Source organism: Toxotes jaculatrix, chromosome 16, assembly GCF_017976425.1.
Source record: "Toxotes jaculatrix isolate fToxJac2 chromosome 16, fToxJac2.pri, whole genome shotgun sequence".
Taxonomy (NCBI): Eukaryota; Metazoa; Chordata; class Actinopteri; family Toxotidae; genus Toxotes; species Toxotes jaculatrix.
In genome coordinates this window covers 15,485,199-15,507,761 of record NC_054409.1, presented here as the reverse complement: position 1 = coordinate 15,507,761, position 22,563 = coordinate 15,485,199, and the positions used below count along the sequence as shown (strand labels likewise).

The following is a 22,563-nucleotide window of genomic DNA, read 5'->3' as shown; positions in this document are numbered from 1 at the left end:
TTTTTAGGTCCCTACTGAACAAAATAAACCTGAATTATTTTAACGGCTTTCACTGACAGTCACTGTGATGATTCCTGAGGCAGCAGCTCCATCTTTGGCCTTTATATTTTTAATTCTGTGGAACAATGTTTTGGTAAATGCTGTGTTCTTCAGAATAAGAGGGCAAACGATCCATAGAATTAAACATGTGATCAGAATAATGAGTCTCCTCCCTTCTCTAACGTCAGTCTTCAGTTCAAGAGTTCACCAAGTTCAAACTTTTTAACATGCTAATGTTCGTGCTTGATGACTTGTTAGAATGCTGAAAGGGTTTGAAGATTTGAAGATGAAGGTGGGGCCATGGAAGCACTGCTGCAATACATTGTCTTAGTTTTAATTTAAATAGACAGTACACTACACTACATCTTTCATCGCTGGAAATGAGTATTACTTGTCAATGCAAATATTTTCCATACGCAGAAGTTTTTTTACTCAGTTATTCTCTCCAAAATTGTGTCTTGATAGATTCTGTCTAAATATGATGTATATATTTATGATATGCCAAGATGAGCGTGAGATGGTCAAAGGTAGTCATGTGAGGACAGATACAGTTGACATTGTTGCCATAATGACTTCTGGCTGATGATTAAACAGATGTTTGTAAATGCCTGTGATAAAAGGGACAAGGTTTAGAAAAATGCTGAGTATATATATATCTACCAGGGAATAAGTGGTAGTAGGAGCAGTCAGGCGTGTGTCAGGCAGATATCTCAGCTGACAATTTCATTCTGCCACAATGGAAAGATTGACGGCAGTAACATTTGTCCTTCTGCTTTCATGTATCTGCAGCACATTAGGTAAGTACCTGCATTCTTTCTTTTTCTGTCTTTCTTTCTTTCTTTCTTTCTTTCTTTCTTTCCTTCCTTTTTATTATCCCTCAAACTGGGGGAATTGATTACTTTCTGCATTTTACCCACACCAAGTGAACGAAACACACACACACAAATGCACATGCACTAGAGATGCTGGGGCAGAGGGCTGCCAACTAAGGCGCTCGGGGATCTGGGGTGGATTTGAGATTTACATACACTCCACAGTTAAGATGTCTCTTTTTTTGGACAGGACAAACATGTGAAGGAAACTGTGGGGAAAAAATGGACTTATGCTCATGTCACCCAACCTGTACATCTCTGAAGACCTGCTGTGCAGACTACAAAGAGTACTGTGTGGAAATCTTTCCATATTCTGGGACCACTTTTGGTGGGACAGATTTTATTGTCCTTGATGTAACCTTCAATAAGAGTTCGGCAATTATATGCAGGTAGGATTTTCTTTCATACTTTGTTTACATGTTTCTAAACCTGTTGTGGTTATTTATACCTTTAATTGACTGGTTATGGTTAAGCAAAATATGTACAACAACTTGATAATATAGATATTAGTAACAATTGATTAAAAACAAACCAAAACAACCATGAGTGGACCACAAGTTAAGAGAAGCTTTTCCAAACTATTGCTTCTGAGGTCATGAATGAGGTCATGAATGAACTTTAACTCTCAAGTGTACTACTTGTATTACTGTAACATTATACATTTGAAGTACAGCATGTATCTTTTATAATGGCAGGTTCAACAATAATACCAATACTGTGGGGTATGTAGATGAAAACAGTAGAGGCCATTGTATCTCCCCACTACTCTATGAAACAGGATGGATCCCTCTGCACATCTCCTCAGATAACGGCACTACATTCAACAGAGTTGGAGCCTGGATGTCAGGTACTTTGATTCTCAGCATATTCTCATGAAACTTACCTTAAAGCACTTTCTCAGAATTTAACTACATGTAATTTTCCATTTGGTTCTGAAACTATATTAATATATGATTTGTGTGATTTAAATGCGTTGCTACAGCGCATAGTGGCAAGTTAGATTCTCAGTTCAAGGCGATTCTGGTCAACTCAACAAAATGGCAGTACTATGGCACACCTAATGTTGGAGGCACTCTTGAGATGACTTGGAATACCTCTCTGGTCAGAGCTGAGAGGGTCAACATAGAGCTCTGGGGATACAGGGAGACCGGTGAGTACAACTGTAATGTACGGTATGAACACCTTGTAGGTTATGTGACCTAACTAACAACACTTAATATTTGGAAAATGCTTCTCTGTAGGAGATCCCTATTCAGACCACTGGCAGGGTGAGTGGGAGTATCTGTACTCACTTGCAAAGGATCATCCCAACAATGGTTCTTTTAGCTTTTTGCCCAAGCCAGCAGAGAACGGCTTTTCAAGTTGGGAGCTCGGCTCTGTGCGCGTCAGCCCCAGTACCTACTCTGATGGCATGTGGTATGTGCAAGCACTTTCTAGAATTTATAGATGACTATAATGAAGATTATTCCTCTTGCTAATCAGTTATGGTTTCACAAGATGTAAGTCCTCCAAAGATTTTTATGTTGTTAATAAACAACAACAGTTCATTAAAATAAAGCAGTTGACAGTTGTATTTGTTTCATTTAGGAATGTACAAGCTGCATGGACAGAGGATCATGCTCTAGCTTGGCATCTGGAGGAGAGTTTCAGGAAGAACTCAACAGTTTGGGCCCTGGAGAAATGTTTAGCATGGGACCAGCTGGAAAATCAGCTGCCCAACTTCCTCAGTGAGATCACAGACTGCCCCTGCACCCTAGCTCAAGCGAGAGCAGACACCGGGAGGTTTCACGTGAGTGTGGAGAGTCGCAAATTTAGATTTGCCTGCAATTACAAACAGTCAAAGACAAACAGAAGCTGTGCTAGGCTGTCTTGGCAGATAACCATGCTAGAACTATATAATTATAAAGGATCAAAACTGAAACAATGAAAGAAAAATGCAGAGGAAAAGAAAATGATAAGGATATTTTCATAATTAACTACCAGACACAGACTTGTAAGCCAGCTGTTCAGTGGGTTATGAAAAAGAGACCCTGTGCACCTGGTCAACTACTCAATAATTAAAAATAAGACTGTTATCTGGTGTGTGGCGTGTTTGGGTGTGGGCTGAGAGGTACAAATGGATCAATACTACACACACCTTGTATCATTACCTCACAGAATAAAGATAAAGACATTACTTTACATGTTTATGGTGATGTGTCAGTGGCTGTGGCCTGTTGCTCATACCCACAAGTTCAAAGTCAAGGAGAAGTCTCCCCTAATCATAGTATTTGCAAGAACGCACATTCTTTCATCACGGACCGTATTGCCTTTTATCATACAAATTTACAGGTAGGGTTAGGCAAAGCCATTATTGCCTTTTAGTGGCAGGTGAGTGACAAATATAATGTTGAACCTGCATGAACCTGCTAAGATAGAGTGTGAAGCATTTGCTTATTAACTGCTGTCAAACTGTGGACAAGCAAACTGAATAACTGAGTGGTTTCTTCTGTCATATTAGAATTATGCCTCTGGGCTGGGTTGCTCCTACTATTTGGGAACCCATCACTAAATTTATACTAACGTTAATGTTAGTTTTGTCAGTTTGTGTGGTACTTCTGATTCAGAAGTACCAGAGATTGGAAATCTCCACTGAGTTAGCACTAAGGTTACATCTAATCTATGTTTTAAGAGCTATGGTGCAACCAGCGCCTGAAATGCAGTTTATACATGAACACAGTAAAAATGACATTTGGCCGCCTGCTCACAGAAGCTGTGTCTCTCTCCTCAGACTGATTATGGCTGTGACATAGAGAAAGGGAGTGTGTGCACCTACCACCCTGGGAGTGTCCACTGTGTGAGGGCGATACAAGCCAGGTGAGATTTTGTAGCCTTTAGTCTGCTTTTCCTTTTATCTGTACTCTTATCTATGACCTCAGTGACTTGTTCATCATGAGCTCGCCCTGACAGTAAGTAGTAGTAAATACCCTCCTTATCCTCCACGTACTCACTTAAATTGAATTGGACTTACATAATTGCTCATAAATAACCTCTAAGTAAATGCTCTAATTGAATTATGGCACCTGGAACAGTAAAAAGTGAGTACTGATTAACGGAGCTACTGGAACAAAAAAAAAAGCAGTTGATCACTACTTTAAATTTATATCTACAAATACATATATATCAAAGCATCATGAAAGTAAGTGGGAAAAAAATTATTGTTATTCATGGAATAATATGTTACACAGAAAACGTAAACTTTGATGTAACTACTTACTATACTGCAATTTGAACTTAATATGAATCAATATCAATATTGATACTGACTGATACACATTATTAATAACTTAGAACCATTATAGATTCCCATGATTTTTATTTTTTTTTTTAGTAAATACATTTAGCACAAATGTTATACATGCTTGTCATCGGCATATTAGCATTATCATTGTATGCTCATGTTACAGCCTCACAGAGCTGTTGGCATGGCTGTTTTAGTCAGTTCTGACTGACAATATTTTGGGAATCTATCAACAGTCCTAAGTATGCAGCAGGACAACAGTGTTGCTATGACAGCACTGGTGCTCAGGTCTTGACTGCAGACTCGATTGGGGGTAGTACACCAGACCGAGCACACGACTGGGGCTCACCTCCCTACAAGAGACCTCCTCGAATTCCTGGACATTCCCACTGGGTCTATGACGTCCTTAGTTTCTACTACTGCTGCCTGTGGTCGGACAACTGCCACTACTACTTCAAACACCGGCCTTCCAGTGACTGCAGGCGTTACCAGGCACCCAGCTCAGGTGACTGAATCATTAACCAGCAAGCAGTTTGTGTGTTTTTTAAGACTGCTATTGAACATTAACTCATATTTCTTTGTGTGTGTTTGTAATGCTAGCTGTGGTGTTTGGAGATCCCCACTTCATAACATTTGATGGTGTCAGCTACTCCTTCAATGGCAAGGGCGAATACACTTTGGTGATCTCGACAAATAAAAAATTGACAATCCAGGGCAGAACAGAGCCTGTGAATGGTGAGCTACTGAAGGGACTGTGCTTTTAAAAGTGACTTTCTGTCTTTCACAACAATGATCACTACATTCTACCTCTAAAGAATAATAACAAATATTTCTACATTCAAGATATACACCACTGATGAACTGTTACAAGAATTCCTTTTCCCTACGTCATTGATCGGCTTCTTCCATCATCAGAAACCATAAAAGCAACGCAGTTATCAGCGGTGGCCATGAAAGAAGCTTCGTCTGATGTTATTGAGGTGCGGCTTGTCAGCGGTCACAACGGTCTTGAAGTGCTGCAGAATCAAAAGACCCTGTCCTTTACTGAGCAGAGCTGGATGGACCTGCATGGTGAGGCACCTTACTGCTTATACTGGTTGGCTTGATTTTACTACTCCTGGTGAAATCTTATAAAATTAATTTTATTCATTTGTTCATTTTATCCAACAGTAACTATGAATTTAGACATGATCTCCATGTAGATTCAGCTATGCAACATTAAATAAAGATGTTAAAATTGCCTCAACCACCTCAACCAACTACCACAGTAAAATACTGTTCACAAATGCAGTAAATGCATGTGATGGATGTTAATTCAACACTCACACAGGCCATTTTTCCACGATGAGCGCTTTTACTTTTACTTATCTCTGTACTCTTAGGCTAAATTTTGAATGCAGAGCCTTAATTGTAAAACAGTATTCTTACACTGTTGTACTTTTAGTAAAGAAAAGGATCTGAACACTTTGGGAGGAAATCGGGAGTTTGTGTGGGATCCCCAATGCTAATGAATAAATGTACTTTGAGGGCCTTTGAAGCAATTTCTTTATATAATCTTGTTGTTACTTAATTTTAACCAATTGTCTCCGGTAGGTGTCTTTGTGTTTTCTCCTACCTCAACAAATGTGACCGTGATGTTCCCCTCTGGAGCCGGGGTGGAAGTGCGACTGAGAGAGGGAACCATGACAACCACTGTGCTCCTGCCAGAGGAGTTCAAAGACTCTACTCTGGGACTGCTGGGAAAGATGAACGGTGACGCCAGGGACGACCTCATCCTCAGCAACGGTCAACTTGTGAGGAACCACAGCAATCCAGAAGAGGTGTTCAGCTTCGGGGCAAGCTGTAAGAAATCAGTGAAACCTCAGATTATTGGTCAAAATTCATGTAATGTTTTTCATCTGTTATGAATATGAAACTGTCTTGGCTGTGGAGGCTGCTCAGAAAGATTTAAGTGCCTTCCACAATAGAAAGTATATTTCTTTACTCTTTTTGTCTTTTCATGCACAGAACAGATATTAGCATTTCACAAAATCAAGCTCATTTTATGAAACATCAGCAGATAACATTGCTACGTTTCTACTTTAATTCCAGTACTTTTAACGGTATGCAGTAACTATGCATCTTTCTTTTTTTCTTACAGGGGCTGTATCCAACCAGTCCGCCTTGTTCACGTATGATTCAGAATATCTTTTGGACACATATTGCTATGTTCCTAGACATGACCACAGTTTTATTCCAGTGTTTTCTGTCCCGGAGAGCCCAGATGACCCATTAAACAGTCAGGTGTCTGAGATATGCTTTGGGGAGGGATCAAAGTTCTGTAGGTATGCAAAGAAAACTTTCATCTACGGTTACTCATTATAATAATGAGTGAATTAGAAAGCAGAACTGATTTGATTACTCGACTGATTTTTGAATTGTTTTTAGTTGGAGTCTAATAGAATAAGCCCATGTCACAGTGATGTTACCAGAGTTATCTTGACTCAGACTTCAAATTTATAACAGCCCACGTTAAAAACTGGATGTATGGAGTTTGAAAGAATGCAGCATTAACCAGATGAAGAGTCCCTAAAGAAATTACTATTGAGTTGTATTACAGGAAATATATGGTGTAGCTTTTGAAGAAATTGACCCATACAGGGACTGAAAGTCATGATATCTCAGCTTATGATGATTCAAAATTCAACTCATTTTCTGATCATTTCCTCTGTATAGGTATGATATCCTTGTAGGCCGTAGTCCAAGAATGGGAAATGCTACCAGGATGTCTTTCCAGAGTCACATTTCTCTTGTGGATGATCTAAAGCCAGGTAAGTTTATATAATGAAAAAGTCTATGAAAATGTCCGGTGTTTCTTATGTACAATATTTATGTGGTCTGACAGAGTTAGTTATTGTCACACTGTGTAGTGGTATCCTGTGGTTGGCTTTCACCACCAAACAATGGGAAGAAGGAGGGGACCACGTACTTACAAGGAGCTAAGGTTCGGCTTTCCTGTGATGATGGTTACACTCTCAAGGGATCAGAAGTGCGCGAATGCCAGGCGAATGGCCAGTGGTCTGGAGAGGAGACAAGCTGCGTGGTTCCTAGTATGAATAAATTATGAAATAAGTCTTGTTCTGTGATTTTTATCTTCACAAATCATGTGTGATTGCGTGTCTTTGTGGGCATTATCTGATGCATCAAGTCAGCTCTGAAGTGTTGAAATGTGCAGAAACTTAAATCACTTTCATGACCTTTTTCCCTTTGATCTTTCCACTCAGGATTACTTATTGATTGTAATAAAAATTCACACAACAAATTGTAAATATAAAGCATTTAGTAATGCAACAGCTCTGTGGGATGCCCAATGCATTACTTTTGCATAATGAAAAGCAATCTTTTTTTTGGACCAAACTGGACCTAAGTGGTGGCCGACCAACAGACAGACAGATCATATCGAACGACACTGCCACCCATAGTGCCATGCTGCTATCATGGTTAAAACTCAGCACAGCTTAAGCTACGTGCATTGCTCTGAGGTATTTAAAAAGAGGGCCACTGGATGAAAATAAAGACCATACTTTTCCTGTGATCAGAACAATTTTGATATGAGAACATGCAGTGCCTGTGTGCATCCAAATCAAATGCTGAAGGGTTCCTGGTGGCCTAAATGCCATCAGTTTGATTCTAGTATGGGGAACTTGCATGCCCTCTCTCTTCCCGTCTAAATATACTCACTAAAATATCTAGTTAAGGCAAAATAAATAAATTAATAAAGCAAACTCACTTAATCTTAATAAAAGGCTTTGATTCTGTTGAGAGCTTCTGGTTTAAATACATCTTTGTCATATTTCAGGTAATCTCGCAGGAATTGTGGCTGGTTCAGTCATTGGAGCTGCAGCACTGATTCTAATTATAACATCAATCGTACTCCTCTCCAAAAAACAGAAAAGGTGCGGTACAGTCTCTAAAACCTACATTACAAATGTAATTTAATTAAGTTTACTTCGAATGGAAAAGATTTGACAGAAAGGCTGTGTATTGTAATTTCCTGCTACAAAATGTAAGTAACTTTTCTCTTTCCCGTTTTTTTTTTTTTACATTTCAGAAAATCTGCACTTTCGAGGGAAGCAAGTGAGGCCTTCTAATCACAATTTTTGCTTCACCGTCATACTGCACACATTCATATCTTCACCTACCTGCTAAAATGAAAAACTTCAAAATGAACATCTTATTTTAAAGTATAAGGTTAAGCAAAGGGCCCTGCACAGCCAAAGATAAACTACACACTCTTCCATGGCAGAAAAGTATTTCTGATTTCTGTTTTTTGACCACACTCACTGCACAGCATTCTGGGCAGTATTAGGTTTGGTGGTTGATTTTCACAGTAAGTCACAGTATGCCAAATTCAATAACATTCTGTTGGTCTGTTCAATAAGCTTAGAATAACTGATAAAATCTCTGTCATACGTGAAGCAGACGTGAAGTTCTACCTGCAACTGTTTAAACACTCCATTATTATTTAAGTCATAGAATGAACATATCCACAGAGCTTTAAGTGTCTGAGCTACTGAAGAAGAAGAAAATCTTTGGTCAGCTAAAATGAACTGAACTCTATTGTGAATATATTATTTGTGTATTGTCCTAAAATGCTGATGAATATTGTTAAACAGTTTGTTTTCAGATTTGCTGGACAATAAAAGTTTCTCAAATACAGTAACATTGAGTAGCTTCACTTCAGGGTAAATCTCCTCTGACTCTCAGGAGTTCTGCTCCTATCTAAAAGCAGATTACCGTGGTTTATTTAGCACACTCAAGACTATGATTTTCTTCTTTGTGTGTATACAGTAGTGGCCAACCAAGAGGTGTGGCTCTGAATTTATGCAAATTATGTCCTCTTTTTAAATACTCGTTTTAAAAACTTAAAGGTCCATCATATTTACTCTGCACCCAGTGTGCTAATGATGGGATAATGATGCCAGCTAATTGCTCAGATGGCCAATTAGACTTGGTGACAGCTTTTGTTTCCAGATACTTTTACTTGCTCCTGGCGATAGTGCAACTGATAAGCTTGAAACAGCAAGTTTTCCTGTTCTTTTAAACACTAAAAGTCCATTTCTGTCTTATCATTCTCAGAAATAGTGTCTATAGGTAATATTACAGGCTACTTTGTAGTATTGCCTACTTATGTCACCAAGTAGAGTGACCACGACAGTATTAAACACTCTTCTCTGTGGGGAGCAGACACACCAAAGCAACAAAACTCAGGGGAAGGTTCAGTTAAAAATATATAAATGTTTTTATTATAAAAGTAGGCTAACAGCAAAGGATAAAAGAAAAGAGTACTCTGGGGAATCAAATTAAAATAGCCCCACAGCTGTCCACTCGCCCAAACGGAGTGTAGATGTTCCCCTGGACAGCAGGTCTCTGCGTAGCTGTCGGTTGGTAGCTTGAGGGGAAGACAAAATGAGGTATCTGTCAGGGTTCGTCAGCTACTATTATATATATATATATATATATATATATATATATATATATATATATATATATATATATGTAGATAAACCAACACAACTCAAGAATTTACATAACTAATCCATTAAAAATAAACCCACTCCAGACACAATAAGGCCCGATCCACAAAGACTACTATGATAGTTTGGGAAGGAAATGACTGGACCCTGAGGTGCCAAACTTACCAAACTCAAAAATATCAAAAACCTTCAAGAACAAGGGAAGACAGATAAATCATCACAGGAAACGCGGCGTCACTAAATGCTACTTCGACCAATATGTTCAAAGAAATAGAGGGGTACTTTACCGCAGGAGTGGTGGAACGCTTCCCCACCCCTCCACTTTGATCCAAGGCTTCCGCCTCTCGCACTGTGCGTCTATGGCTTGACTGCGGATCCACGCGCGGCAGCGGACACACACGATTCGGCCGAAGCGTTCCTCTCACGACCAGCACTCTTTCACGCTTTCTCTGCCGTTTCTTACTCGCAGACAGCTCAGCTGTTCCTCCTTCCCGCTGCTACCTGCTTGCCCGTGCCCGCTGACACCACACACACCTGTGTCTTATCCCGTCTCAATTAGTTCCGGTCGGTGCGCACGCAACCTCTCACACACACATACACACTTAGGCACACACACACACACCCTGTGACACTTACAATGTGTGTAATTTGAAAAAATCTGAAAAATAAGAATTCAACATGTTGACACAGTCCAACATAGTCCGACACTGTAATTCTACAATGTATTGCTGCATATTAATCTGGTTCATACCTTTGACTAATGTTTTGGATGAGTGAAGATGGAAAGGCTACAGATATTACCTCATTAATACATCACATAAATATCAGTCCTCTCTGATGGCAAATACCTCAATGATTTATTCTTCTAAAGCTTGTTTCATTATTTGTACAATATGACACTCATGAGGATGTAGCTCTGGATGTGAAATTCCTCATCACCACCCGACTGCGTCAGTCTTTCAGTCCATCACTTTGTCATGGATGTAAACGCATCGCTATCCTTATAACATAGAATAATTTGCACTACATACATATCACATGACAAAGTTTGTCTGGTCTTGAGTTTTTTCTTCAATCTTGGGTTTAGAAACTAGGAGCAACTCTGTTGTTTACTGTGCCACCCTGAATGTACGTGCTGTTCCCTCACATAACACAAGGCTGTGATTCCTATGGACAAAGAGCACCAGTATGTGACAAGACTGCAGAGGCCACTGCTGAATAAACTGTCCGCTTGCTGCTTCCAGAGTCATTCGCCAACAACTTGCCACAGACACTCTAGAGATATAAATACAAATAATTAACATTATCCTCTCCAGATTCCAGGGCAACGGAGAAGTAACATCCCAGTTCAGGACATGCCAGGACACTCTCATTGCTTAGATCACACTCACTGCTGGACATGATGACAAAATGAATCAGCTGGGTATATAAAGTGTGTGGGTGGAGGTTTACCAATGCCAAATCAGCCTTTTGCTCAAACCTCCTGCTCACTTTCTGTTAGCGTTTGAGAGTGAAAATACAGCTGACCTATTGTTTGCTGTCCAGGTCATCAATCTAGACTTGTTTGTCAGGGTGGAGCTACAGGCTTTGCAGTTTCAACATCCCTTTCCTTCATTCTGAGCTTATTTTCTAGGAAATGGGTGAACAAAACAAAACATTATCTCGTCCCATTTTCCGCCGAGATGTCAGCTGGGATCCTTTCCCAAACTGGACACAGCCGAGCCGCATCTTTGCACAAGATTTTGGCCTCCCTCCTTTCCTGGAGCCTAGTGATCTGGACTGGTTAGATTGGGCAAAAAAGAGACTGGCATCTTTCTCCTGGCCAGGGTACACTCAAACTCCCCTTCTGCCTCCATTCATTGGTCAGCAACCTGCAGCATTGAACCAAAAGGACCTGAGACAACTGACAAGTGGAGTGTCAGAGATCCGAACAGGGCAGGACAGCTGGAAGATTAACCTGGATGTCAATCACTTCTCGCCTGAGGAGATCACAATCACAACCAAGGACGGCTACCTGCAAATATCAGGTACCGCACATGCTTCTTTGATTGACTGTGAGCTAGATTAAAGATGAGTTATGTGATGCAAACTTAGTAAAATTATCTTAGCAAGGTGTAAATGGACTGCTATGTAATTTAGTGTTTTAACATTGTGTTTTTGTTACAATTTCTGTTTTTAATTTCAAGGAAATCATGAAGAAAGGCAAGATGAACATGGACTGGTGTCAAGATGCTTCACCCGGAAATATAAGTAGGTTATCTTTGAGAAGCTGAAGAATTTGGAAAGATAAATTTATATAATTTCACATTACACCTGTATACGTAGTCCCACTAAAGCAAATACTGAACATTTCATAAGGTAGGAAGTTAAACAAATGATGATAAGCAACAGGTGCCACATACTAAAAAGATGTTCAGCTGCATACAATGACTGCAGTTTGGTTGAGTTGATGTGTTGGTTGCTGATATATATTCTCTCCATTTGTCGAAGGTTGCCACAGGGGGTGGACCTGCAGCACATCAGTTCATCATTGTCTGGTGATGGAGTCCTGTCTGTAGAGGCTCCAGTTCCTGGGACATCCATCAGCGCCCCGGGCAATGAGCTCGTCATACCCGTTCAGATCAGACAGAAGCAGGACGGTGAAAAGTGAAACCAGGGAGCAGAACTTGAAACTACACTCAGATGTAGCTCAAGTTGTGTGCAGAAACCTTGATGTAGCACTGACATTTAAAAAAAATAAGAAAAACTAAGTTGCTGCAGCTTATTAAATGTGATTTACTGTAACAACAATCTGCTACTGTATGAGGAATAGTATTTGCACGGCACAGCATTTCAAACAGAAGATGGATAGTAGTTTTTCATGCACTTGTAATATCATCATGTCTTCTGCATGACAGAGCAGAATAGCTGGATAAAAACATGAACTGAGCTGAGTTTCATTTTGGTTTTGGTGCAGAGAAACATTGAAAAAGTAGTAGTATAGATTAATTTTGTGCTAAAAGTTGTACATTGATGTCTTCAATAACCAGCCTTCAATAAATGTATTAAATGTTATTAAGCAAATGTGAAATCACAATGTACATAATCATCTCCACAAATACAAAGGAGGCTGAAAGAGCCAAGAGTATAAGTCAGGTGCCGGGCTTGTCTGATGAAGACTAAATCATTCAAAAGGAAACAGTGGCATCTAGTGTTTATGTGGTGTGTTATACGGTAAGTTGGGTTACTGTATCTGTCCTGTGCCATCACATAGATTAATGCAATGATGGAAGTCACTGTTGAAAATACAAAAGATACAGCAAAAATACAAAGGAATTTGTTTCAAATTCATACACAGATATAAGTGATTCTGTTGATTGCTTTCCAGCCACTGGTCAGCTATGAAATGCAAATTGTTAAGAAAGCATTTAAGAGCGGTTTTAGCATAGATTACAGAATGGCAAAGTGTGAAAGGAAACATAAGAGTGGCAGTTGCCCCACAAGCAGAGACCCTCACCATATAACCATTTCTGGCCAAAGAAAAATGCCTCTTCAAACTGAATATCTGCATATTATAGATGTTCATGTACAGAAGCTTCAAATAGCATTTCATCCTTCCTCCATCCATCATCAACTTTACAGCCACCAGCAAGAACTAAAGCACGATACGTTCGATCACTGGACCTTTCAGGGCTCAAGCCAAAAAAACATGTTCAGGAACAGAAGACCACAACAATACCTCAAGACATGTTCCACAAACAAACAGACAGTGGACCCTTTACAAATACAATTCACAGTCCATTGTACAGAGTTATACCTTTTGATCTGTTATAATATCTCTAAACTAAATTGGGGTTTATGCAGTTAAACTACTTTGATTTAAAATGTGTTCTTTAATGCTTAAATATTAGACAACAAAGCAGATCTCAAGGAGGAAACCTGAACCCCAGAGCCTGTTCTCAATGCACCAACTAAAAGTAAAAACTTCAAAAGGAAATTTAAGCATGCCTTGTGCCTGAGGAAAGTTTATTATTCTTCCAAATAATGCACATTTCATTCATATTATAAATACAGGCCTATAATTCCTGCACGGTTTTGTTTTTCTGATAATCCTGCTCTCAGGATCACACTTACTCTGCCAGTCACTGTGGCTCAAGCAGAGAGGAGCTTTTCAAAGCTAAAGTTGATCAAGTCGTACCTGAGGTCAACCATGTGTCAGGAATGGCTCACTGGCCTTGCTGTCATCAGTATCAATCACTCAATAGGGGAGCAGGTTTCATATGATGACATTATTGATGATTTTGCATCAAGGAAAGCCAGAAAGGTCAGGTTTTAGTTTTAGTTTTTGTTAGTTTGTTAGTTTGTTAGTTTTTGTTAATAGTTAATAATAATTAGATTTCCTTTAGTGTGTTTTCATTTGTGTGATGAAGGATTTGTGCCATTCAGAATATTTATTCTATATTTTATTTGTATATTATTCTTTTATTTTCTTTATTATTCTAAAATGATAAAATTATATTGTTTTTATTTTATATTATTGTTATTTATTATTATTGCTGTTATGTGTGACTGTGTATATTTTTGCCACTTTTATGTATATAGAGTATATTTATTTAATTTCTGATAACTCTAATTTCTAAACTGTTTTGGCAATGTTGGAGTTGGAGATTGTTATAATATAAATATTGTTAAAACATGGCTGTTTATGCTAAATGTGTTTTCTTTTTTTGGGGTGGGCTTGGAGGGGGAGTCGCCCAGGGAGTAATTCAAAGTAGAACCGCCACTGGATGACACAGTGGGATTTTCAACAATAATGCTGATAATAATGTAATTTGTATACATTTTCAAAAATACTGATTTACATGTGTGATATCTACATAAAGTGGACATTGCTCTTCCTATATGAGTTCATTTTACTATTGATTATTATGATTTCTAAAAATCTATCTATATTGTAATAGAGTGTGATGTTAAATAACTTCAGGCTTGCTGAGATGTGCCTGTAGTATTGCGGTGTCTCTTTAAAGGAAGGGGGAGTGTAGGAGAGGGACAGAGGAAAGAGATGAATAGAAGGCACCAGAACCACCTACCATGACCAAGTGCGCTGTAAATGTAGGACAGAAATTCCAGTGGAATACAAACGGATCATCAAGCGACATATTCGAGGAAAAAACATGTTTGGATGTGCCTTGTCTGATTCAAATATTTTTAAATATGGTACCACATGCGACCATGGGAACACAGGAAAAGTATTTTTCCTCCCAAACATTTCTTGCATTTTGAAACGGAAAAGAAGAGTGGCAGTAAAATACATCCCTGTGCTATCTTTCTCCGATTATCAATGGTAGGCATTGCATAATTCACCCTTATCCACCGGAGCCATTTGGTTCCTCCTCTTTGGGAAGAGGGGGACGCCAGAAAAAAAACGACTACATTTAGAAGCTGCCTTTTCGGTGGTTCCTGCAATTGTTTGGCAATGCCCTTTTCTCTCTTAGGAAGGACTTGCAGACAGTAGCGGGGGAACAAGCAGGGGAAGGATGCATTTAACGCTGGATGTGTGCTGCATTCAGGGAGATTCGGCAGTAATAGCAGCTCTAGCAGAAACAGCGAGTGCGGAGGGCCTGGGAAGCACCCAGCCCCACTATCTCCTCCTTTTCCTCCCCCCCTGCAGGACCATGCTTGCGTGAGGGATGAGGCTGTGCACAGGGACACCAGGCCAGAGCTGCGGCCTACTTCTCACAAGAGCCGGTCTCTCGACTGCAAGATCTGTGAACACATTGGCACCATCAAATCAGCATCTTTGGTACGCAGCTCCCTCTCTCCACCGTTTGCATAAAAATACTCGCGCGCGTGTGTGTGTGTGTGAGAGAGAGAGAGAGAGAGAGAGAGAGAACGCGCGCGTGTGTGTCAGTGTATGTGTGCGTGTGTGCTTGCTGGCGGCGGGGGGTGATGAGGGGAGGGAAGCGGTGTCTGTGTTCTCAGCTGTACATCTGTAGTCATGGCAACCAGATCCTGTTAATGGATGTCATTTTTTCCATCCTCAGCTTCCCTCTCTGCCTCTGCTTTTATGTGTGCATTGCATTTATACTGTATCTGTTCCATGCAAATCTCTGCCCTCTGTCTTTTACAAATGAGATTTCGTTTATGTCATAGACTGTAAAAGGTGCATTTCCACATTGTCTGATGACATAGACATAGTGAATAGTCATCTTAGATTACTGTCTCTCAGACTGATCTTGATCCTAATCTTGACAGCATATAGATGTTGAATGCTTATTGGAAAGGACAGTGGAGTGATGAATTGATTAATTTATGTTGCTTGATATTAACATGTTTTGTTCTATGCTGGATTTTAAATGGGATTAAACTGTAGAGTCTATATATATTGATTACACAGACTTCTGTATCCCTTTTTTGAAATTCATTGGTTATCATGGATGTGTAGTAATTTGCAAACTGATTACTTTTCTTTGAAAGAATTATTCTTTGCCACCGTTCTGTATGTGGTCTGATTTTAGGCCATAGCCTCTGACATATAAGCAGTCTCTCTTCAGTTTTTTTCTGCCATGGCAGTTGTTTCTCTCTTCCTGGTCTGTGTCTTTTACTTCCTGCCTCCTGCGATCTTCTGTCTAGGTCATCAGGTAGATCCAGGAGCATGAGCAGGACTTTGAGCTGCGGGAGCAGATGTCTGGGTATAAGCGCATGCGGCGGCAGCACCAGAAGCAGCTGATCGCCCTGGAGAACAGGCTAAAGGCCGAGATGGATGAGCATAGGCTCCGGCTGCAGAAGGAATTAGAGACACATGCGAACAACACTTACATTGAGCTGGAAAGACTGGCCAAACGCCACGCTGCTCAAACAGACAAAGAGGTAAAGCCTCCACAGTAGGTGTTACTTATGAATGAGGTGGGAACTAGAGAGTGGTTTCATTCATTTTAAGTCAAACAGTGTTTGTACAGGCATTTCTAGGTGATAATTTGAATATTTTACTGTCTCCTCACAGATGAAGTCGGTTGCAGCAGAAGAGAGGAGGATCCAGCAACAGATTGTTGCTCAGCAAAAAAAAGAGCTGACTACTTTCTTAGAGAACCAGAAAAAGGAGTACAGGCTTTGCAAAGAGAAGATCAAAGAAGTAAATATCCTGAACAAACATAGTACTAAGATTAAGAACCTATAAACCATATCTCTTATATGTGTAACCCATATTCTCAGACGATTTCAATGAGATTGTCCTCAGATCATACAAAATCTTTTCACTCTGTTCTGTTATTTTTATGTTTTTCATGTGCTAAGGAGATGAATGAAGACCCTTGCACACCCAAGGAGGAGAAGCAGGAGCGTCTGTCCAGGCACAAAGAAACAATGCAGCGCTCTCAGGCTGAGGAGGAAGCTCATCTGCTGGCCCAGCAGAGGCTGGTCTACGACCGGAGCTGCAGGGCCCTCAAACGCCGGAGTCTGGTCAGGAGGCATGAGTTTGAACAGGAGCAACTGAGAGAGGTAGTGAGATTTCATGACATTACATAATCAAGACTATAAATACAATCACAAAGACAGATATCACAATTTTGGCACGACACAAGATAATTTTGTAAAATGATCATTGGTTAGTGTGGATATTATGACCAAGTCAAGACCAGATTCCACAGAAAGCTTAATCTTTTATATGACTTTAGATTTAATACAATGTTTTCATGATGAATTCTTATTTTGCAGTAAGTTGATTACTTATGCAACAAAATATAAAAAATAATCCCAAATGCCTATTGCAGTGCATTCAAATTACAGTAGTTTCAATGCAATACAGTTATGAAACGGAAAAAAGTGCAAACACTCACATTAGGAAACTAAGATTTGGGATTTTTACTGCATGCAAAGCTACTCTTCATCAGTGTGAAGGGGTTTGAACAAGACAATAATCATGGTGGCCTATAGGACAGTAAAGAAAGAAACAAGCAAAGAAATCCTTTCCAACACTTCATACAATGAGATTAAATGAGGCATCAGTCCATATATAACAGACAATATAACCAAAAAAACAAGCATGTGAAGTTAAAAAGAGGACACCGACATTAACAAGTGGAACCCAGGAAGTGACAAACTGCACAGGCGGTTTAGAAGAATACTGTATCATTATTTGTGCAATGTTCTGCATATATTGGCATTATCAGTTACATTACTTTAAACTTCTTGTCCCAGGAGCTGAACAAGAAGAGGACCCAGAAGGAGATGGAACACGCCCTGATGATCCGGCAGGACGAGTCCACCCAGGACCTGGAGCGCAGGCAGCTGCAGATGCTGCAGAAGCTGCGTGTTGAACTCATGCGGCTGCAGCACCAGACAGAGCTCGAAAACCAGGAGGAGTACAACAGCCGGCGGCAGAGAGAACTACACAGGAAACACAGTCTGGAGCAACGGCAGCAGCCCAGAAACCTCAAGGTGCCTGAAGCGTTTTCTTTGCCATTCTCCTGAATGCGGTTATTTAGTGAGTTGATATCCAGCTAACTTAATTTCAAGAAGAATTTGCTTATAAAAGGAGCAACACAAAACGATAAAAGGATCATATATTGAGCTTAAAATTGAGAGCTCTGCAGGTACTGTACATGTTTTATTGTACAGTAGGATCCAGTTTTGATTTTTGCCATATTTGGATAACTTTTCACTAATTATATTTTATCTGAATGTAACATGAGAGAACAGAACACTAAAAATTTTTTTGTCTTTTCTACCTCTGCAGACGCTGGAGGTGCAGATCAAGAAACAGTTCCAAGATACCTGCAAGGTGCAGAACAAGCAGTACAAAGCTCTTAGGAACCATCAGCTGGAGGTCTCCCCCAAAGGCGACCATAAGACCATCCTGAAGAGTCTGAAAGAGGAGCAAACACGCAAGCTGGCTGTGCTGGCCGAGCAGTACGAGCAGAGCATCAACGAGATGATGGCTTCACAAGCGGTACGAGGATCCTGAAACATCTTGTCATGAGTTACAAAAGTGGAACTCATTCATCATTTGTATGTTGTGTATTTATTTGTGCACATTTGCCCTTCATATCTGCCTAATAGTAACAGCGACCACTGCATGTGCATCTAGAAAATATAGAATATTGTTTCATGCTAAAGTTTGCTCAAAACTGCTGACCTGTAGTTGCTAATGTTTGTGACCACCTCTGTCTTGCTGGGTGTCTTAGATGCGATTAGAGGCAGAGCAGGAAACAGAGTGCCAAGCTCTGAAGCAGCAGCTGAAGCAAGAGATGGAGCTCCTGGACGCCTACCAGAGAAAAACCAAGTCACAGATGGAGACCCAACATGAGCGAGAGGAGCAGAAACTTGAGCAGAAGGTCTCCATACGCAGAGCGCACCTTGAACAGAAGGTAGTTTTAAGATGGAAGCCATTCTAAAATACTCAAATCAAATAACAGTTAATTGATTGATTAATTAAGAAAATACATCAGCATAGTTAGGCACATGGATATATATACAGAGGGATACTTTTTCTATTATAGTGGCAGTTGCAGGAGATTTTATAATGTAGTGGCTTGTTAGTGTCCCCTAGAGGCAGCAGTGTTCATTACAACTTAAAAGGGTGCTATGGGGAGTGAGCAACACTCTCAGCAGCTGTTTGATGGATTAGCATGAACTTTTGTACAGGCATGTATAGTCCCCAGAGGATGAAACCTGCTGTCTTTGGTGATACCCTGACTTTTCATGCGGTGTCTTCAGCTGGTTAACATGTGGTTTTTAGTGTAATGTCTTGACATCTTCTGGATGGAGTGCTATAGAAGACATTCATGTCCCCCTCAGGATTTGGGGCCCTCATGTGTCAAAATTTAAATTTGCCCCATGCTTTAGTTTATGAAAATAAACGTGCAAAAATAATGATATTCCCATCAGCCTCAGCAGCACTTTGTATTTTTTTTTTTTTTGTTTGTTTTTTATCAATTTACAATTAAGTATTGTAGAATAAGAAAGAGCAGCAAATCTTCACATTTAAGAAACTGGACTCTGTAATATCCAACAATTTTTCTTGAAGATTAATCCTTTAGGAACCATGAATATCCATATTAAATGTCATGGCTGTGTGGCAAGTAGCTTGTTTTATTTCCCCACCGTGAAAGTGTTAGTGTTACTGACAGCAATGTTGTGTTGCTAGCAGGGTGAAGCACAATCTTACATTTGGTGTCCATATAACGAAATTACTACCATCATGTTTTTAAATTGCAGATTGAAGAGGAACTGGCCGCGCTTCAGAAGGAACGTACTGAAAGGATCAAGCACTTGTTGGAACGTCAGGACAGAGAAATTAACGCTTTTGACACAGAAAGTAGAAGTCTCGGCTTTGGAAGCCTGGGATCTCTGGACTTCCCCAAAGAAGACAACAGATGAAAGTGGACTTATCTTTAGAGGACAACATATCCGTGCCCTTTTCATGTCCACTTGACCGTTTGTCACATCCATAGTGACAAAGCTGGATAACTTTCTCTATTGCTTTTCTTCTCTCTTAGATATTGCATCTTTGAATCGAGGTGTTACGTGCAATGAGAACTTCTTTTGTGAAACTTGAAGGGGGAAAGTAAAACAAAAGAATCTACAACAACATGTCAATAAAAATCAAACCTAGTCAGTGTAACTCAAAACTTATGTGTTAAAAATAACAGACTCTTTCCTCCATGCCATTTCCTCCTTTTGGTATGAAATGAATAAATCAGGAAATTTTAGTAAAATGGGCACTTTGATATGTTTAAGTAGAAACCCATCATGTTCTTATTATGCTTAATGTGTGTGTTACATGGAGGGACATTGTGGAATGTGAGCTACGGACTCCCCGTGGTGTAAAGCTGCTTTGTCTTTTTTTTTAGGTTTATTTTATTTTATTTTATTTTATTTTATTTTATTTTATTTTATGCTCTGAATGTGAATATTACTGTATGGGGTCACTGGATAAAGTCAGAGTTTATCCATTTTTTAAAAAGTTTTCTTTGGTCATACTTCCATGTTGTGCTTATGCATACAGTATACTGTGGTCCCTCACTTTTCTAGGCAACAGTTCTTCTACCTTTTCTTTTTATTTGGTATGTAGGATCAATTGGCGTTAGCTTGATCAACCCGTTTATCTTATCACAATTCAAGATCCCACTTGGTAAAACTGCTTATTATTGCATGCACTTTAAGGACAAATTCAGGTTGTGAAGTGAAGCATGAATCTGTCAGAGATTTTAGCTGTTTGTAAATAAAAGTGGTCATAGCATTTTTTTTTTTTAAGCCTATGGATACTGGACATAAGCGCCATATTTGATATGATAATTTCACAAATGCCTTTATTTAAGTTGTGCCTGAAGCAGATTTTAGTTACGTGTTTATCTCTACATTTTATTTATTGAGGCCGGCACCATTTTGTTTTGGTTTCATCTAAACTTGTGAATCATTTAATGGTCACTAATCAAAGTTCTTGTAAAGGAAAATGGTGAGAATTGTGCTGTATAACTTTTGATATGAATATTTGTACATGAGAATATAGTTAGAACATACAGAGACACTGGTCTATTACTGATAACAGAGCTTAACGATAAAGATTTTGCTTCATTTTTGTTTTATAATATAGAGATATGGTCAAACAATAGTTCAATATATTGCTAAGTCAAATCACTAGACTCTCAGATTGTATAAATGCTGGTGAATGGAACCACAGACTTCTTATTATATCATTCCGAGGATCTTTTAAAGATCAACGGTTCTACAAAAACAAATACAACAACACGTGGGTCCAGATTGCATTTGAGTAATTAGTGTCTAAAGATCAGATTTACATATTTTTTGCCATGTTCATTATGGTCATTGAACAGGTTGCACAATGTTTCCATTTATACTGAATGGAAAGATAATTGTTTGGTGCTTAATTTCTAATACCACCTTTAGCCTTGTAGTTTTTTGTCTTGGAGAGACGATTGATTTTTACAAAATGTAAACATGAAGCATTTTGAAACCTCCCCCTCCCCCCGAGTCAAAACACTACTACGTTTTTTTCAGACACTCATGACATATTTAGAGTACCCCATGCAGTGAAACCCTCTAAAAATGAAGTATATGTATGAAAAAATAAATACTATTTTATCACGGGTCAGTTTTTGAAACATTGTTTAATGTGGTGGTCTTGAATGCAGCCCTGTTATGTTTGGAAGGTATTTCTTTATCTGTTTTTTTTTTTTCTTTTCATTTCAGAGCCACAACTTGTATTAATGTTCAGTCATATTCCTCACAGGGCTGAAAGATGGAAGATGTCCCCAGAATTGACAAAATATTTTAAATGGAAGTATATAATGTTTTACACCAAGAAACCTAATTTCTGAATTTGTTGTGTTTGACCAAAGTGTGTTCTGAAGTTGAATGGCTCCTCTAGATTTTTCAGCCTTTTACATTTTCAAAAAATTTATGAAATTTGATGAAAAAGTTTCTCATATGCAGTAAGGCCTTTTGTCCGGTCATATATAACTGAAGCCTTGTGGACAAACGGTTCCATAAAAAAGTGCTATTGGGGTGCTTGTCTAAGGTTTGCCTGAGGGCTTCAGAACAGTTATGAATCTTACAATTTGTGTAAATTTTAAGTTACTAGAAAGATGTATTTAGTTAGAATAAAGGGGACTTTCCTAAACAAACTTATTCACCATTTCCTGTGCAGTTAAAAGACAAAATAAAAGAGATTCTGTTGAAAAAATAAGGAGTCTCAGTCAACATCCTGCATCTTATGACAGTGCATTTCGAAGTGTTTGTGGTTGAATTTCCTTGTAATGCTTTGTTATGTGGTCTAGGATTTCTCAATTTTGTTTTTCTGGGTGCCATATGATGGCTCTGACCTACATTGTATCAAACGCCCCATTATAATTTACTG

At 39.2% G+C, this 22,563-nt stretch overlaps 3 protein-coding genes across 3 annotated transcripts; all 3 read left to right on the top strand.

Annotated features, from left to right (window-relative positions):
- Window positions 1-775: 775 nt before the first annotated feature.
- Window positions 776-8,321, top strand: LOC121195128 (sushi domain-containing protein 2-like). Its single transcript, XM_041058388.1, has 16 exons — window positions 776-836; window positions 1,102-1,300; window positions 1,607-1,758; window positions 1,894-2,061; window positions 2,153-2,327; window positions 2,499-2,700; window positions 3,682-3,767; window positions 4,428-4,696; window positions 4,792-4,926; window positions 5,107-5,262; window positions 5,785-6,033; window positions 6,332-6,515; window positions 6,907-7,001; window positions 7,101-7,280; window positions 8,030-8,126; window positions 8,282-8,321. Exons 1-16 carry the CDS (start codon window positions 776-778, stop codon window positions 8,319-8,321), a joined length of 2,448 nt encoding a protein of 815 aa, XP_040914322.1.
- A 3,022-nt stretch (window positions 8,322-11,343) lies between these two features.
- On the top strand, window positions 11,344-12,608 carry LOC121195604 (heat shock protein beta-1-like). Its single transcript, XM_041059178.1, has 3 exons — window positions 11,344-11,734; window positions 11,894-11,957; window positions 12,198-12,608. The coding sequence occupies exons 1-3, from the start codon at window positions 11,344-11,346 to the stop codon at window positions 12,355-12,357; spliced, it is 615 nt and encodes a 204-aa protein (XP_040915112.1). The 3' UTR covers window positions 12,358-12,608.
- A 3,747-nt stretch (window positions 12,609-16,355) lies between these two features.
- taok3b (TAO kinase 3b) lies at window positions 16,356-20,063 on the top strand. Its single transcript, XM_041059112.1, has 7 exons — window positions 16,356-16,556; window positions 16,690-16,818; window positions 16,980-17,183; window positions 17,883-18,122; window positions 18,421-18,633; window positions 18,869-19,051; window positions 19,902-20,063. The coding sequence occupies exons 1-7, from the start codon at window positions 16,371-16,373 to the stop codon at window positions 20,061-20,063; spliced, it is 1,317 nt and encodes a 438-aa protein (XP_040915046.1). The 5' UTR covers window positions 16,356-16,370.
- The last annotated feature ends 2,500 nt before the right edge of the window (window positions 20,064-22,563 follow it).